Here is a 15,902-nt window from a genome sequence, read left to right as displayed (position 1 = left end):
AATGGGGTGGGATTCGATCGTCACTCTCACTGTAGGATTCATTTTATGAGCGGAGAGGAGAACACTCTCACCACAGCAAGATTCGCCATCATGTCAACTCATCCCGACTCTTACAGCCTTCATCTTGACAGCACTGCACGCTCCCGACTGCGGGTTCGAATGAAATGTTTTGCCTGGCATATCTGACAGCGAACGGCGTTTACCAGACGACACTAAAGCTGCGATCAAAGAGCTTCGTGACAGAGTCCTAGTAAACAACGAGAATTGGCCGACGTTCGATTCCTGGTGTCAGCACCTCTTTTCCCGGAGTTGGTTGAATTCATTAGAGTACTATAGGTCAAGCGATCGGTTGATCGCAAAGTGAACGAGAACATCTGTGAGGCCGACAACGGCGAGCCCTTTCACCATCACCGCCAACGAGAATGTTGGACCCGAGAAACATCATCATGACGATGGTATAGACAGACTGAAACCGAAACAAATCTGAAGGGGAGGGCCGGATTCCACGAATGGACACTTGTTCGCTGCCCCCTGTAAACCTCTACCCGAGAAACGTCATCATGACGTTGGTAGACAGACCGAAACAGATCGGAAGGGGAGAGCTGGTTTCCACGAATGGGCACTTGTTCCTGCCTCCTATTGAAAGAAAAGTATAGAACCGAAGGCCGCGTCCCTTTCAGGGACCATCGTAATCCCATCAAGACTGTGGTTTTCGGGCACGACCTTGTTCGCCCCATAGCTTCGAGCATAGTTAAACTCTACCAAACCGGCGGCGCTGTCGAACACTATGGCGTCATTTGTTGACAAACAGGGAGAAGTCTATTGTCACCCCATCACAACATCTATGAACCACCTAAATCATTCAAGTACCGGCGCCCTGTGACTCCTGCACGACGAAAGAAGACGCTCGCAACATACACCCCTTAACCACCTCCCTATAAGTACGAGCAGCCAAGTAAAAAGATCCGGTTCGAAACAACAACTAAGATGCGGGCCTCTCGATGTATGAGCATGACCCCACCGAAAGTCACTAAGCCTACCCGACCCTGGTTCGACCCGCCGTTCGGAAATTCAGAGACCAGGCCAGCCCAACACGAAAAGCCCTATCCTATACGCCCGAGTTCCTGGACGTGATAGACTGCCCTTCCCCTCGTTTTAACGTGCACGAAGGCGAGGGGAACACATGGACTAAATTCGAGGGAGAAACACTCGCCAAATCAAACCTCACATCAAGCCACAAAAGAAATAGCCCGCAGTCCGGAAACAAAGAGTGCCGGCAAACGCTCCGTGTGCCATATGGTGAAGACGTCTATCATCACTACGACTTATCAAGATGCAGCTTGTCACGGCACGCGTGTCTCATCATTGTTATCGGACGTTTTTTTTTTTTTTTCCCTCTGGCACACTGGTGACGACCTAGTCGTAGCTATTCCTGACCGCTAAAATAATGTCAGAATCTGATTTTGACTTCAAATGCGTCCCGCCAGCCGTTGGTACATAAAGAAGCTGAAGACAATTTGTAGCAGACATTTTGTCTCGGTAGGTTCTTCACACAATTAGCCGCGAGTTGATGACTGCGTTGATCGGACGGGAAGGGAGGTAATTATGTTGCAGGGGACAGCGGTTCCTTTTCTGAAATATCTGGCTGCTATTCAGCGACGCTTCAATGTGAGGCGCATTGTCTTTTTCGGCGGCTTTTATAGCATATGCGTTTTCATCTAGGTTGCCGTCTCTGGTACAAGTTACAGGACCTGGAGGACTGAGCACACCTGGTGCTGTGTCACATTTTAGGATGTAAAGGCGAAATAGAACAGAAAGGCAAGCTTTGCAGGGAAATTCCGGAGCGGGTCATTATCGTGTTGAATTTTGAAACGAGGATCAAAAATATCACTTCAGTGTGTACAGTTTCTTCACTTCTCCTACCGTTATTGTTGTTGTTGTTGTTCAGTGCAATATCGTCCTCTGGTACCGTCGCTCACGATCAGAAGTCTCTAATTAAGGAAGCCCAGGATCACTGTTCTAATCAAATGTTATCAAGGCCTTTTAAGTGCTGATTACAACTTCTGCTTCGTTTAAGAAATTTTTTTTCAGCAGGTGCTTTTACTTCCGTTGGATGAGAAGTTTCTCACTATTTATATTAGGAATATGTTTTTGTGAGAGTTACGTTGAGTTGAACATACAAGTAGAATGCTGATGTTCCTCGAGTTTCAGGGAAGAGACTTTTCTTGCCCTATGTACTTGGTGTGATATCTTCTGTCTCTCTCTCAAACGCTAGAAAATGTCACCTCAGTACGTTTCAGGCTGTAACATCTGTAATTTGAGTTCACGGTTAAATGCCATCGCGAACATTCCCAGCGTACCTGTGAGCAGAGTTCCAGGTAACTCGCTACTGTAACTAAGTTCCTTTTTTTGGTAACTTGTAACTTAACTCGGTACTTTTGCGCTTTTTCTTACTACTTTTTCCCTTTTGTGGTAACTTTCAGAAGAACTCGTTTCCTTTTCAGGTAACTTTGCCAAAGTAACTTAAGCTAAGTTTCAAGTTACTTTTAATTCAATTTTCACTCACGTCCACTTATTTTCTTGCTTTCTCTCCGGTTCTTTCGTGGCATTTTATGCCATAGAGAAATATTATTATAAGAAATATTATATATATATTGAAATATTCAATCAATGACAGTATTCTATTCAGGAAGTAAGAACTGCTGCCATTGAAATGAAGCTGAACCATTGTGCGCCTACAGTGAGTAGGATGCAAAGCGTTCGAATTGTTGGATATAAGCGAAAACGATCTAAGCCTGTTGCACTCCTCCGCAGACAACTGATGGTCGAACACAGCTGCTCACGCAAAGTAACTTGGAAGTAACTCGTTCTTTATATAAAGTAACTCCGTAACTGCGAGTTACATTTCAGGCTGAAGAACTTGGTTATTAACTCAGTTACATTTTTCACACGGTAACTTAACTCGTAACGAGTTGCTTTTGTTACGGGTAATTTGTCGATCTATATGCCTGTGAGCGCACAGGCTGCTTTCAGGGCTCTCCATTTCGGGGAATGTTGGTCACGTTGAAGGTGATGATCGTTTGTCAGCTTTTCTTGTTGGCGGGAAACAACAATTTCCACGCTCTGCGACTGCAACGGAACAACAACACGAGCCTCTTGATTTTGGCTAGCTGGATTCCGTCTCTATACAAAACGAATCGAGGAACGGATAAAAAGGAAAGCGGGAATCACAGTGAGTACGTGCATTGCTCACGATTACTACGTAGCCGACTTTCTTTGTTTTTGACCCAGTGTTATGCGCATGGAACATATAGTTTTGCCGCCACCGTACTTGATGTGCAATGCGCAGTCGGTGGCGACTTGGACACAGTGTTGCCCGTAATATTCAATTTCAATTTTCTAAACAAATATGAGCGCAATTGTGACGAAAATCCTGACCCTAAGAGCACTAGGTACTCAGGCTATCGAATAGATGCATTTTCTGAGATTGCAGCTCTACTGTTTTACACTAAAGGGCAAAAATGTCGCCTCGCGAAATGAAGGATGCGGTTACCTTGACACAAAAGGAACGGGATTCAGGCAATTGTCCTGTCAAGTCTTCTTGTCTCCGCCTATAATGTGCCGCTTTTAGGTGAAGGGGTCGATGTTGTCCCGCTCGTAGAGGGTCTGGCAGTCCAATTTGCCTCTGCCGCTAATCTTCTCTCGCTCGCTCTGTGCTGGACTTCGGGTTCCTCTCGAGCCACCCTTTCTTCTCATTCACGTTTCCTTCCATTCTGATCATATTTTAGTTCCGACATTCTGGTGAGATTTTATTTCAAATTTGTAAAATGTACTTTATTGTCGTTGAAGCCTATATGGTTTAAGGCACAGGTGTCAAGCGCTTTCCAACGACACCTCGATCGGCGTCCTAGCTTACCGCGTTCGCGAGATAGACTGCCCGCAAAGTACGCGTACCCCTATATTTCCGTCTCCTCTCGCACGCGCCCGCCACACTCAGAGATTGCGTCAGCCGCCGCAATGAATCTTACACGTGTAAGTTATCTGGATTTAGCCGGTTCGTTGCTATCGGTTTATTACTCACCCGTTATCGGGTCATGAAATTCGACATAATTTCGTTGCACCGTAAATTTTGACCTGGCTACCAAAGCGAGGTTACAGACGTTTTCGCGTCAAAAAAAGAAAAAGGAAAGACAGAAAGAAAGAAAAAAGCCACATAACGACAGACATATGAAGAGAGTTCGGGGATATACCGCGATCATGAGCGACACCACAGTGGTCGGTTGTGTGGACGAATTTTGAATTTGATAATTTCGATAATTGATTTAATGAAATCTCGACACACGGCACAACGCATTCAACGTCCCTCGCGGAATACGGCGTGTCTGAGCAACTTGTACCCTTCCACCAAATTGCCACCGTCCTCGGCCGGGTTTGAACCCGCGACCTTGGGGTCAGCAAGCGGATACGCTATACCGACTGAGGCACCGAGGGCGGCAGAGATGGGATGGGGAGGGCTTCGTAGGCGTCCTTTAGGCCGACGTCAAGGGGAACTGTGCAGACATTTCTCGCTCTTCCTTTTCTTTTACAAATCAATCAATCAGGTCTTTGGAAAAACGAGAGACGATCCGTAAAACTGGTGGTTCGGAAATAGGCCTCACCACGTCCCAGTCTTCAGCGTCACTTTTCGGTCACCACCAATCGGCCGCTCGTCGGTATACAAGTTGAAAAACTCTGCGTGGACGAAGTGGCCACTTATCGATAACAGTGGCAGCGTGTAACAGGCAAGGCCTTTTAGGGCCCCGAGAATGACTTGTCGAGGTTACATAGTCGATGAGGCCTACTGAGAGGAGCATACGATGTGCAGGGTTGGACCACCCTGGGACCCATAAAATTCCTGCTGCAGCCTCCGAATGAAACTTTCGTCTCCTTGTCCTTCCAGCAACAGATGTGTACGCTCGAGAAACACGATATGTGAGGCTCCGAATTTATGCAGGGATCTGTGGAATGAATAGTCTATGCTGGGGAAGTCCTCGTCTAGGTTGAAGGAATGGTAAAGCGTGGGAAAGTTATAGGATCTGCACGGGCTCTGTAAGCTCAGCTCCGATATATCCGTGTTTTTAGTTGATTTTTCAATCAATCAATCAATCAGTTCCGGAACAACTCAATGAACCGCCCGTCATCGGAACCCTCTGCTGAACAACACAGCACCACTATACGCTTCGCGCCCTGTGATTCGTACTCAAAGCCGGATCGGAGTAATAGTTGTACCATCGTGCATGTACAGGTCCCGACAAAAGTTTGTGGAACACTGGAGTGGTGTATATAGTCATCTGAGCGACACGGTTGCTGCAAACAGGAGCAGATAGACTTACAAACAGGTGACCGTGTGTCCACTCCCGTTCGCGCTAGGCTGTCGCTGAGATCAAGAAATACGTCGCTCTGGTGTTCCGTAAACTTTTGTCGGTATCTGTACAGTCAATTGGACGAGACGCGGTTGCCCTTCCTCATTCGGAGCTTCGATTTATGAAAAGCAAACAAACAACTTTATTTGGTGATGATGGCAGGGGAGATTCGTCGCAATGGGCAATTTGCGAAACGTTAAGCGTTCATAATTCGGGTGTTGACTGTAATGCAAATCGCGCATCGTCGTTCAGTTGTGATGGTCTAGCCTGCTTCTCTCTGTTTTCTTTTCTTTTCTTCTTTTGTTCCACCACCCCATGCGTCCTGGCCCAGTGGCACCAAGGACATTCCAAGGATAGGGGTGTGCCTCATTGTCAGCATTGCTGCCCGAGCTTTTGCGTGGGTTTCCTGGCAAAGAAGCTTTCTACCAGGCTCGTAGAAGATCCTCAGAAAATAACCGGATAGAGTATTAAATTCCCGACCTTGAAAAGTAACTGAGTAGAATACTCACGAAACTAACTCGTTACTTGAAAGGTGCTGTCAAGCTACGATGTGCTAAATTTACTGACAATCAACTATATACAAACAGGATGAAGACAGAAACGGATACGCTTGTTTTCCGGCGATATCCTCTTGGTGCACGCTGTCCTCCTCGCTCTCTGATAATGTCGCTCCGTGGATACCCGCTCAGTGGACGAGGAAGACAAAACGCACCTAAGCGAGCAAGCCACGCCTGGAATCCCGGTGCCGGCTGTGCTGTCTCGGGTTTTTCTCGGACGCTTTCAGACACAGTTTCCTTAGAAGTCGGCCCAGGACGCACATTCCGTCAGTAGTGACGTTGCCCACCTCTGTGAGGCGGTGAGCCCTTTCTCCACCTGCATATATGTTACGCTTCAATCAACTGTTCATATGTCATTTATTAACGTATGTAGCGCAAGTAAACGCAGCAAAAAGGACAGAAAACAGAGACTGCGATATGATGTACCAACGTCCCCGCTTCTGTATACCCATGAAACACTGGTCTTTCCCCTGACTTGGACAGACACACGCAAGGTTTGTCTGCCTAAAGTATGGAGAGATGTTGCACGTGGGTTTGGACCACCTCATATTCATTGGACGTAAACACACGGTGCTACTGCCCTCGGCCGGGATCAAACCCGCGATCATGAGCTACCGAGGACTTTCTTTTTTTTTTTTTTACCTTTTATTAACGAGCTACCGAGGACGGTATACGAGCATTTACTGACATGCCTTTCGCGTCAACACACTGTCTACGTAGCCACTAAGCCTAGGTGCCGCAAAAGGATGGAGAGAAGGATGAATGCAGAAGGAACACCTCTCAGATGAAATGCATTCGCATGTAAGTGGCATAGCGCCGAACCAATAACGCACCCGAAGTTAATCTTTTTCCCGGCTTTCCTGTCTTCCGAAAATAAATAAATAAATAAAACAATAAGTATATTAGGGAGTTACCTTAGGAGTAACGATACGAGTTACTGTGTTGTTACAAGTGCTGTGTGACGAATGTCGGCACAGTTCCCCCTGAAGTCGGCTCAGGACGCATACCAATCCCCCACTCCTTCCTGCTCTCCTCTCTCTGTCTGTCCACATCTGGACGCCGCTCATAGCCACAGTTGCTTCGCGGCGCTAACACGCAATCAAAAAAAAAAAAGTGCTGTGTGGGGGAGGGATTCTGTTCTCACCTCTAGGTAGCCCGCGATATGGCGCCACAGGGAGGCGCAAAATACACCAATCAAGCAGCGCGTTACATACCTTCATATTTTATGATATATCGGGAGAACCGATGATCGGATGCGGATGATCCTGGTGTTAAATTGCTCTAGAAAGATTTTTACTTTTCCGCTCCAGGAAAATTTCTGCATCTTTTAGTTTTTTAGAAGAGCGTTTTAAAGCTTGTGTATCCAATTTTGGTTATTTTTTGTACTTCAGTAACGAGTCTGGAAAAATAAATTGAGAAAAACAATAATTTTTCCTGGAGCAACAAAGCTATTGACAAAACGCGTTTCCGAATGCTATCGAACAAGACCAGTCTCGTGAAAATCGGTTCATTATTTACCGAAAGAGAGTGCAAAGTTTGTCCCATAGAAAATATATGGGGCCGCAGGAGGTGGTATCCCCTCTTAAATACTGACCTTTAAAAGTATTTGTAAGACATACGAGGTTACTCACAAAAGTATTTAAGATGTAGAGTAACTTTAATAGAGTGTTTAATTTAAGTACGCCTAAGTACGAGTCTGCTTTCTCCCCACCCCTTATTTACTGCCACTTCGTGAGGCAAGGTACCTTTCTATCTTCCTGGGCGATCAAGAATCCCATAGATAACAGTTCCATCTGAAGCACAGACACTGCTTTGGTTGGGTTGTGGCTGGTGTGCACCCAGACAACTGTCATAGTCCTGGAAGTCCCGCTTGTGTTGCAGGTTCTACCGGGGACGACTGTTGGCATGGTGCAAATTTATCTGGTATACCGTCACCTACGAGGTTCGCTTCGTACCGGCACTTCAGAGCCAGGTAAGGGAAACCTGACGTCGCCAAAATAGATTAGATAAGCAGAAGAAGAAGGAAAAATGGTGACGTTATTATTACGCGGTCGCGATGTGCTACGTGGGGGCCATCCGTATATGCAAAAACTGTGCGAAGAAGCTTTGAAGAGCAGTACGTTGGAATGTGGAATGGAAAAGAAAGATAGGTTCGTGGTGGTTATGGCCTCTTGGTAAGCTCTAACCCAGTAGTCGTTACGAAGAATTCAATTTTGATATATTTTTTAAATTCCGCGTTATCGCCGCGAAGCAACTGTGGCTACGAGCAGGGTACCGATGTAGACAGAGGACAGCAGAAAGGAGCGGGGGAGAGTGAGGTTAGTATGCGCCCTGGGCCGACTTCAGGGGAAAATGTGCCTACATTTGTCCGGAAAGTATTCGGAAAATCCAGGGAAAAGCTCAGACAGCACAGCCGGTGGTAGGATTCGAACCCACCACCTCCCAGTCTTCAGCACGACTTTGACTACCGCCGCTGGTATTTTGAGAAACGAAATTTGATATTATAATGAACAGGTCGGAGTGTCACGTCAGGAGACAACCATGGTCATAGAGCGGCGCGCCCTCGGTTTGTGGATTAATAGATCGATGGCTGCAGGGTGACATAAAACAAATCGATGTCACGTGGATCTCTCCTGCGTTAACAGCACTGCTGTCCCAAGCAGCACAACGTACTCCAAGTGCGAGAAGCAGGGGGTAAGCCCGGGTTGCTTTCTTCCTGGGCAACTCTGTGAAATGAAGCACCGCACTGATATAAGACAGCTGCAAGGTAGCCACCCCTATGGCACATGAACATTCAGTGCATTGTGCTGCTTGGGCCCACACCATTTCAACGCACGCCTTGTTATCACCCGAAGGTTATCATTTAGAATAGTATCAGAAAGATATATTCAGGATTGTCAGGATAGTCGGGAATATTATCACCGCACGTGACAAATGCAGTGGTTCATCCAGGTGCGCACAGCCAGTGGAGACAGTCGATTGGCGAAGAAGCCGCAGAAAGACTGGCGCGAAACTATTTTAAGCTTTCCCCAGAAAGAGGTGGTCCCAATTTTTGTTTGTGCAAAACGCAACCCATCAGGAAAAAAAAAATGAAAAAGAGGAAGAAATGAAGACTCCCCCCCAGACTAACGTGACAAAGCGAGCGGTGACTTTGCAAGCAATACAGAGGTGTCTTTCTCGAAGTCTCAACAGAAGTGTCGTCTTCAAAACCCCGCCCTGTACCGCCCTACCTTCATCTTGGATCCCTCCCCGAAACCCCTGGGCCCGCACGGCGTCATCAATGAGAGACAGATACCCCCCCTTCCCAGCCGTCGCATCCTCCCACCGAAATTGTCGCCTTGCGCAAGACAGGAGCACCCTCCCCTGCTAGACAGTGGCACCGAGAAAGAAGTACACACAGACAGAACTCGAAGCGGCAGGGACACGACCAGGGGTTCTTGTCCCAGAAAAGTCATCGTGGAAGCAGAGTGTGTTTGGATTTCGCACAGGGGAAAGTTGTTGTTGTTGTTAGGAGAAGGTTCTGCTGGAAGGATTTCTGGTGCGAGACTCAAAGGTAAGTCTTCTCCGATGTTTGTTTAGTGTATGGGACACGTCCTATCTTCAATTAGGTTGACCGTTGAGTTTTTGCGGTATTACTGTGGAGATGTAAAACAACGTCGTTCTGTGAACAGTCATACCTATAGTTATAGTTATCGTTATAGTTATGGTTATCGCATAGCTATAGTTATAGTCGTTATAGTTATCGTGAACGTGAGATAAAACACATTTTTTTTTTGTCTGCCTAGTTTCACTTTTAGTTGACAGTATAGTGCTATGTGCTTTTTATGAATTCCATATTTCGTCCGTAAAATCCATTTCGGTTCTGCAACGGCACTGGTCGTATACAGATGCACAGAGAGAGAGAGGGTCATTATAAAATATGCTTTCATCACTTCTTTTCGATTGCAAAACAGCCATATAAATGAAATACAAAATCTGCATCATGTCGGGTCAATTTACAGAGTACCAGAACGAACGAAATTTGCATGTCATCCCTTTCCTTGCTGATGCTTATTTTAGTCTCTTCGTTTAACAGAGCCACACATCGTGGAACACAAAATGGTAACCGAGATGCGAAGCTGCCGCTTCGACGCCGGAACCCATTCGAGAACTACCGACAGTCCTGGAACCTCCTCCAGTTCCTCGTCACCGGAATACTCCGCTCATGCACCACTCCAGTCCGTCCCGTATCATCGGCAACACGAAACCCGTTCTCCTCCCCTGCCCTACGACTCTCGGACACTGTCATCACAGCATCCGGAGAGCAGCTGGGGCAACCCCGGTAAGCGGCACTACGGGTATGCTTGCTACCAACAGAGCCCGCCTTACTACCACAACGAGTACACGGAAGCGAGACATCAAGGGCACGGGGTTTCACCTGTAGACTTCCAGGACGAGGACACCTTGGGTGACAGGCAGGGTTCTGACGACCTCACTGACAGCGATACGCCGTCTTACAGTGGGGGAAACGATGAAGACGAACACGTGGAACACGTGCTTGCACCTGGACTCGAAGGGCATCGGAGATGCTTGGCTTGGGCTTGCAAAGCCTGCAAGAGGAAGTCAGTGACGGTGGATAGAAGGAAAGCAGCTACGCTAAGAGAGAGGAGGAGGCTTAGGAAGGTGAATGAAGCTTTCGAGACGCTGAAAAAGAGGACTTGCTCTAATCCCAGCCAGCGGTTAGCAAAAGTGGAGATCTTGAGGAATGCCATCGAATACATCGAAAGCCTGGAGGAGTTGCTGCATGGTGCGAAAGGAAGGACTATGGGGGATGTCAGAGGAGACGGAAGGCCTGGAGATTATGCGGTAAGATACTTTGCTTTTCACAGAGGGATGCGAGAGTCAAATTAATCGTAACTGTAACAACGAAGGTGAGGTCTGTGTTAGGACTGTTTTGAAAGATAATACGCGATAAAACACAGGTACAAGTGACAAGATAAGATAAAATAGATGTGATAAGATAAGAAGATTATCCTTGATAAGGCAGAGACTGAGTGCCTGTTAAAACCCCTTTTTTGCAGTTGTTCTACGGACGTTTCGATTGTAACTTAGGGAAGGCTATATCGATTGTTATACACGAGCAAATGAGAGCGTTGTATTCATTTCTTGATTGTTTATACATACTTCCACCGATCAATATAAATCACCGGGATATAAATATGCTTCGGCCATTTTTTTCTTCTTGTATTTATGAGTATAGGAGCAGTTGTTCTCAAAAGTTTGCGCACTATTTTTCTTCGCGGCTTTTCACCCAGCAAACACATAAGTCACAAATTGTTGAAGCATGTGTATGTCTATCCTTAATTTTAAATGTTCCGGAAATCGCGTAGAGTGTTTTAAGAGCATTACTGATTTCAGTAAATATCCTCTCGGAACGGGAATAACGTTTCCGAGTATGACTTCTAGCGTACTTGGAGTCGTGAGTACTTTCCGCGCATCTATCTATGTCTATCGCAGACTGTATGAAGTGTCGGAAGTGTAATTGTACGCAATGTTCCAAGATCGCGCTTTAACATCCAAATACAACTGAGTGGTGTAACACATACAACATATAAACACACCAGAGAGTAGTTTCATAATCATAAATATATGATCATATGCCACATTCGTTTCCAGGCTATTTTTCATGCGGTATAGTTGAGGCAAACCATGTTATGGTTCTTGTGTCGTTACTTCTTGGAAGCTTAACGCCGTGCAATTTTTCATATAGCTCCGTACGAATACAAACACCCTCTCACAGAACAGCACTAAAAACCAACAGATCGGGTATCGTGTTATGACTATCAGAAATGAGTTGCCACGTACCGTGCGAGAAATCGAATTCGTGAAATTGACCTGTGAAAACGGCAAAAACGCAAGTAACTTTTTTTTCTACCAGCTACAGTGGGCCGTGGCGTAGTGACGATCGCCTTCCACACCGAGCATGGGAGGTGACGCGGCACTGGCTGTGCTGTCTGAGGTTTTCCCTGGGTTTTCCGGCAGACTTTCATCACAAATGTCGGCACCGTTTCCCCTCAACGGAACCCAATACGAAACTAATCACTCCAAGCGGCACAGCATATTGGCCCAATATTTTTGGCCCAATAATATTGGCGATGTCGGGCCAATATTGTACCAAGATTGGGCCAGTATTGCCAATATTGTTCCAACATTTGGTCAAAATGCTTGGGGAACCCCCCTGTTTCTTGCTGTCCACATCTGTACGCCGCTTATAACACGAACACCAAAAATCGAATTCGTCGAATTGATCCCTGAAAACCGCAAAGGGAAAGTAACATTCATCCTCTTTTTGCAAATATTCGTACGCATAGTCGTTTAATACTGATACAATGTTTCAACATCCTATGTGTAGGTACACTTGGCTGTCGTGGCCTGTATTCAAAGTGAAAACTTTTCTTTGCTGTGTCATGATAAAAGTGCACATCTGGCACGCAGACGTCGCTTGAAAAAGTCCGCTCCATGTTCCGTCTCGCTCTCTCTCTGATCGAGGCATCTGGATCGGTTTCATTTACGGCCTTTTCAAAACCGGGGAGTTCGGTTCCTTTTTTCTGGGGCGCGATCGCTTGATTGTTTGACGTATTGCTGAGCTCCCGCTGACGTGATCATGAACCGTGAAAACGTCACGCTTCCCTTCTTTTTCTTTCGGGGTGTCCAGCTGAACCGGAACCGAAAACCGGGAAGGAACGTTATACTTGAGTGAACCGAAAGAATATATTCTTTCCATTTCGGAACAAAGCCGAAAAACAATCCTTGCCGTTTTTGGTGTATGCGGCCGGGATAAAGAGATGTTTGGATTGCACGTAGCGAAAGGATTACTGACGTTATGAAGTATTTAAACCATGTTTACATTCATACGTCGTTCACTGCGCATGCGGCATCCTTTCTTTACACTTGCGGCGAGTTCCGTTGGCGGCATCATGCTTATAGTAAAAACCGCGTTCGTCACCCTTTTACGCGTTGAAGCTTTTGTTGCTTCTGTTTCCTATTGTTTCCTCATAGGACAGCCCCTTATCCGAAAACACTGAGTGTCTCGCATGCAGTGAACGTACACCTCTTGGTAAAAACATAAGAAGATACGAAGGCTGAAAAATAGGCCATGTCAAGTTGCCGGTGATGAGTAGATCAAAGAGTGATATTAAACGGTAGGAGCGACTTATTTATTTACACATGGTAACGAGTCTTTCGTGCACGAGACTGCACTTCAGGTTACACAAGAAGAAGTGCAGTATCGTGCACGAAAGACTTGTTACCATGTGTAAATAAATAAGTTGCTCCTACCGTTTAATATGACTCTTTAAAAACATAAGCTTCGGTTCTATGTTTTAGCTTGTTTCCGATATTTCGGTTAACGTACTGTTGAGGAAAGAAACTGTAGGAACTGCTTATCGTCTCATCGACCGCTAGCGGACAAGAAAGCAGCAGCAGCGAAAACTATGCAGCAATATGACAGTAATAGCAATTAGCAACACCTGTACAAGCCAGAAATTCAACACAATGTATACAAACGAAGCTATACGAAGAGATACCGAAGAGATAACGAAGAGCAAACGAAGAGATACCATAAAGTGCGAGATGTTTTGCCCCGTTGTTAAGAACACTAAGCCTGCAAGAACATTTAATAATAATCCCATAACTATTCTCAGATCGTTTCGTAAAGTCGACATTAATAGTATATCAGCTGCGCATACGTCCGTCCATTCATCTGCCAGCCGGGTAACCGGTTCGAACCCGGCTAAGGATGGAATTTCGTGGCACGGTATAAGTTGCCTAGAATAAATCTCATCCGTGAGAGACATTAATATCGAGAACAATAATACTACTTCTTATTATTTAATCACGGGAGGTATGGCGGGGGCCAAGACATGCAGTGAGTAAAGATTTACAATATTACGAGACTTTTACAAGATATACAATGTTAAATAATGTTAATGTGTCCTTGACTGTACATGCTCCACATGACCATTGCTACTGTGCTAGAACAAGTGTTTGTAAACGGGACTGCATTACAGGGTCAACCTCGCAGTCCCCATTGCATCATATGTGTATTGTGCATTGCTAAAAATAAATAAACTGAAACTGAACTGAAACTGAAATATGCCTCATGTGGGCAAAATCACTCCGATGTATAGCAAATGAAATCGAAATTCCGCATTGTGAATGTTACGAAACTGCATTCGAAGTGATTCAACTCCCGCAGTTCTGAAACTCACCACATCTCTGTTCCGCCCTTTCCCACCATCCCCACTTCCTTTCTCTCCTTGGAACGTGCATGGCATGCGCGTGTACGAACCTGAATGTCTCTCGTCTCCAAGTATACGACCTGTCGATGTACAAGGGGTTGGGGTGTACCCTTTGGAAGCCACACTGACCGAAGACGTGCTGAAGATGCGCGCGGGTCGTGTCAACTGGGGATCAGACAAATGAGCTTGAAGAGTGAAGCGCGCGCGCGCGGTTCTGTTGACCGAGTCAGTGTGTCTACCATTCCAGTTACACCCCAGGTGCTGAAAAAAAAAAAGGAAACTACGAGATACGAAGGTATTTACAACGAGAGAAAGAGTGAGAAGCAAATTATCAAAAGCGTGGTTTCGTGGAAGATCTACACCCGTGACTGTCTGCAGGGTCGGTATGCTGTTCAGCATAAAAGGACTATGTCATAATGGGCTCGTGTAAGCATGATCTAGGCAGCATATCTGTCTGCTGATATGCTTCCCATGTCACGGTTACACAGGGATTTCTGTCCTCTAGCAACCTATATCGATGTTCGACATTATTGTAGCCTGAATGCTTTTTCTCGTAATATTGATTGTGTTTCGATTGGAATTGATTGGGATTAACTGTTGTATCGATTGATGTGCTTGGAACGGAAGAAGCACGAAACATCGATATCATGAGCCGTGCTAAGTTGCTAAACATATGTGTAGTTCTCCAATGTAGCTCCGCCGGAACAGCTATAGCTGCTCACATGAAGAAATGTCGAATGAAACTTTGTACAGGATGCCTCTAATTTCCAAGCAACCTTCCTGCCACCTTCCAGCAATCTGTATCGATATCTGGCATTAGGCGCGAGCGTGAAGTTTCATGTAATATGCCAGGGTTGTTCAGAACGTATCCAGACTGGATTTATGTTTAAAAAGGTATAGTAATAATAAAAAAAGCACTGGACTCTTTGGCGCACTACCAAACGCGTATACAAAAATGCGATAGTATTGCAGCAGACGAAAGGCGGTCCCTGCGCTGTTTTTTTTATAACTCCACGTAAGCGCGGCGATGTGGACTGATGGAGAGAGGACAGCAGAAAGGAGTGGGGGTTAGTATACGTCCTGGGCTGACTTCAGGGGGAACTGTGCCGACATTCGTCTGAAAAGTCTTCTGAAATCCCAGGGAAAACCTCAGACAGCACAGCCTGTGGTAGGATTCGAACCCACCACCTCCACCAGTCTTTAGCACGACCTTGGCTACCACTGTGACTGTGCTGTTTGAGGTTTTCCCTGGGTTTTTCGAAGACTTTCCAGACGAATGTCGGCACAGTTCCCCCTGAAGTCAGCCCAGGACGTATACTAACCCCCACTCCTTTCTGCTGTCCTCTCTCCATCTGTCCACATCTGTACGCCGCTCATAGCAACAGTTGTTTCGGGGCGCTAACACGGAAGCAAGCAAAGCACATTAGGGAGTCTTAGCACATCGGAGGCGCTGTACGGAAACTGTATTATTATGGAGGAATTCTTTTTTTTTTCTTTTTTGTGTTAGCGCCACGGAGAAAACAGGGGGAAGGAGTGGGGGACAGGGGGCAGAGCCGTAGCGACGGGGGTGCGAGAGGGGCAGCCGCCCCAAGCGCCCTCTTGAGGGAGGGCGCCGAAGTGCTGGCCCTGGCAGGTTGGTTGGACAGTATAAAGCGGAAATTAAG

The 15,902-nt window shown here is 46.2% G+C and overlaps 1 protein-coding gene across 3 annotated transcripts in view; it reads left to right on the top strand.

The window, feature by feature from the left end:
• The first annotated feature begins 8,776 nt into the window (after positions 1–8,776).
• Positions 8,777–15,902, top strand: part of LOC135400157 (transcription factor SUM-1-like) — a 35,094-nt gene continuing 27,968 nt past the window's right edge. Inside the window, exons 1-3 of one of the 3 annotated variants that reach the window (XM_064631890.1) lie at positions 8,777–9,512; positions 10,035–10,280; positions 10,383–10,804. In XM_064631890.1, coding sequence (XP_064487960.1) covers positions 10,058–10,280; positions 10,383–10,804 — 645 coding nt within the window. In that variant the 5' untranslated portion in view covers positions 8,777–9,512; positions 10,035–10,057. Of the gene's footprint in view, positions 9,513–9,801; positions 10,281–10,382; positions 10,805–15,902 lie in introns of those variants that run through there. The other 2 variants (XM_064631888.1, XM_064631889.1) reach the window with 2 other exon arrangements.

Source organism: Ornithodoros turicata, chromosome 7, assembly GCF_037126465.1.
Source record: "Ornithodoros turicata isolate Travis chromosome 7, ASM3712646v1, whole genome shotgun sequence".
NCBI classification, from domain to species: Eukaryota; Metazoa; Arthropoda; class Arachnida; order Ixodida; family Argasidae; genus Ornithodoros; species Ornithodoros turicata.
Note: the sequence above shows the minus strand (reverse complement) of the source record. Positions and strands in the feature narration are given on the sequence as shown.